The sequence below is a fragment of the Borostomias antarcticus genome, assembly GCF_949987555.1.
Source record: "Borostomias antarcticus genome assembly, contig: scaffold_1026, whole genome shotgun sequence".
Taxonomy (NCBI): domain Eukaryota; kingdom Metazoa; phylum Chordata; class Actinopteri; order Stomiiformes; family Stomiidae; genus Borostomias; species Borostomias antarcticus.
In genome coordinates, this window is record NW_028175501.1 from 9,840 (window position 1) to 12,484 (window position 2,645).

The 2,645-nt window shown below is 49.5% G+C and overlaps 1 protein-coding gene across 1 annotated transcript; it reads right to left on the minus strand.

Moving 5' to 3' along the window:
* Window positions 1-610: 610 nt before the first annotated feature.
* LOC311329517 (transcription factor Sox-1b-like) lies at window positions 611-1,624 on the minus strand (the record flags this gene model as incomplete). The annotated part of the gene is made up of 1 exon (XM_084463355.1): window positions 611-1,624. One exon carries the CDS (start codon window positions 1,622-1,624, stop codon window positions 611-613), a length of 1,014 nt encoding a protein of 337 aa, XP_084319481.1.
* Window positions 1,625-2,645: the final 1,021 nt, after the last annotated feature.

The following is a 2,645-nucleotide window of genomic DNA, read 5'->3' on the forward strand; positions in this document are numbered from 1 at the left end:
TTCATAACAGGGCAACATCAGAAATTTATTTAACTCAACGGAAATGCATTAAGTAAATTATGTACAGCTGCTTACCAATTTCCTCTAGTATTTATTCACAATTTACATTATTTTTACAACAACAAAAACAAACTGTTCAGATACAGCAACTCACGTGTTTACAAACAAGAGAAATTAATGGAAATTTTTATAAACTTTTAAAAACACTTTCCACATTCATTCTAGAACCACACGGTTATCTCGTGTAAATTTCCTTGTTTTTCAAAAACGGTTATATTCCCACAGAAAAATCAAAAAAGACTTCAAAATCACCACAAGATAACCTAAATCGTCTCAAAACTTGGCATGCCTTTTGGTTAGACTGAGCAAAACGAATAGAGTTCACTCGCCTCTCAAACTTGGATAGATAATTAGTCTACCCAACTGAAAACTTTTACCTATTGTGTTTTTTATTATAGGTTATTGTGGGTCTTCAATTTACAACAGCCTAAACCAGCCCGTACAAAACAGGTAGCAACTAGGCCTATCTAAAAGAGTTAAATATTTGGTTATGTGATTTCGTTGTGCTTTAATAGCACAATCATTTTTCTTGTTGTTTCACGTTTTTGTTTTAAATATGTGTGAGCGGAACCGTCCCGTTCACCCCCGCCGCTGAGCTCTGATAGTGCTGCGGCAGCGCGTGAAGTCTACTTTGACCGGACGGGTCACCGGCTGCCTCCCCGCCCGGTAAATACATGCTGATCATGTCCCTCAAGTCCCCGGGACACGGCGCCCGCGAGTGACTCGAAACGGGAGGGCTCACGCTCGGTTCGGATTTGACCAGCGACCCCAGAGTACCGATCCCCCCGGACGAGGACACCCCGGAGCCCTGGTGCTGCGCGTAGCTGATCCCCCCGTACCCGGACGGAGACGCGCTCATGTAGCTCTGCGAGTTCGAGAGGGGGCTGTACTGGAGCGCGGACATGTCGTAGCGGTGCATGGCCTGGGGGTTGTGCGGGTGGTGGTGGTGCGGGTGGTGGTGGTGCGCGCTGCCCGGGTGCTGGCTGTAGGCGAGCTGAGCCTCTTGCATCATCGCCGCGGCCGCAGCAGCGGCGGCTACCTGGCCCGAATACGCGCCGTTCGCCCAGCCGTTCATGTGCGCGTAGCTGGCGGCCGCCCCGCCGCCGTGACCCCCGGGGCTCTCCAACCTCTGTCCGACCCCTGGGCTCATCCCTAGGCCGGCCCCGCTCCCCGCCCCCGCGAGCAGCCCACCGGCCAAAGAGTACTTGTCCTTTTTCAGCAGCGTCTTGGTCTTCCTCCTGGGTCGGTACTTGTAATCCGGGTGCTCCTTCATGTGCATGGCTCTCAGCCGCTTCGCCTCGTCGATAAAGGGTCTCTTCTCCGCCTCCGACATCACCTTCCACTCGGCACCTAACCGCTTGCTGATCTCGGAGTTGTGCATTTTGGGGTTCTCCTGGGCCATCTTCCGCCGCTGGCCGCGGGACCACACCATGAACGCGTTCATCGGTCTCTTCACGCGGTCCTGGTTCGCTTTGCTCCCGTTGTTGGACCCTGCGTGCCCCGGGTTCGTGTTCGTCTGGGGCACGGGGGAGTGCAGCTCCGTCTCCATCATCATGCTATACATTCACCCGACGTTTCACTTTTCCAGCCCAATACGCAGAAACATGCAGTCACGGCAGCACCGTCCGTCCGTCCCGGCTGGCGCGCAGCAAGCCTCCACGGGGAAAAAGGAAAAAAAAAAAAGAACCGTAAAAATAAAAAACTGGTTACAATCCCGAGCGACAAAGGCAACCTACTTCTATAAAACTTCCCAAAGCTTCCCTTGGCTCTGTGTTTTCCTCCTCACTTGTTTTTCCCACATGCAGCTCGATGAAAAAGCGTGTCTTTGAGCTACTTTCCGAGGCTGGAGTAGTAAAGTTAATAGAGCATACCCATACGATGCGCTTTGACTACGACTAAATGAGACCAAGGCGGCCAATGGCGCGCCAGGAAAAAGACGTGATTTGCATGCAGGCTCGTGGTCAGGTGACGTAGGGGCGTCTGTGTGTGTGTGTGTGTGTGTGTGTGTGTGTGTGTCTAGGGGGGCACCGAGGCAGAATGTAAACAGCATATAACCTACTTTGACAAGTTTCGCTTCGTGAGACAAACATAAGAAATAATAGTCAATACAGCAGCATAAATGTAGAGCATCTTTGAATTTAGCACCCCTTTCTATTTCAGGGGACAGTCTATTTTAGAAAATCGAGTCGTAGCCTAGGCCTATTGAAGCTGGTAGCAAAAGCATAGCCAAGTATGAGTATTCCGGGCTAAAGGCCTACAATAAATTCGTTACATTAATAATAGGCTATTGCTAATATAGGCCTCTTTTTTTTGAAACCATTATCGAAATAATATGCAAAACGAAAAAAAAACACAACAACAAAAACAATCACAAATGCAAAATAAACAGGACTGATCAAATGTTTATTTGTTATGGTCTGCATTCATCCCATACTCTTCTTTGTTTAGGAACCAGCCTATAGACAGTATATCCGGGGATGCGTGCATGGTGGAAGTGTGTGTGTGTGTGTGTGTGTGTGTGTGTGTGTGTGTGTGTGTGTGTGTGTGTGTGTTAGGCCGAGAGGAGGAGACCTATCTCGAGCCAC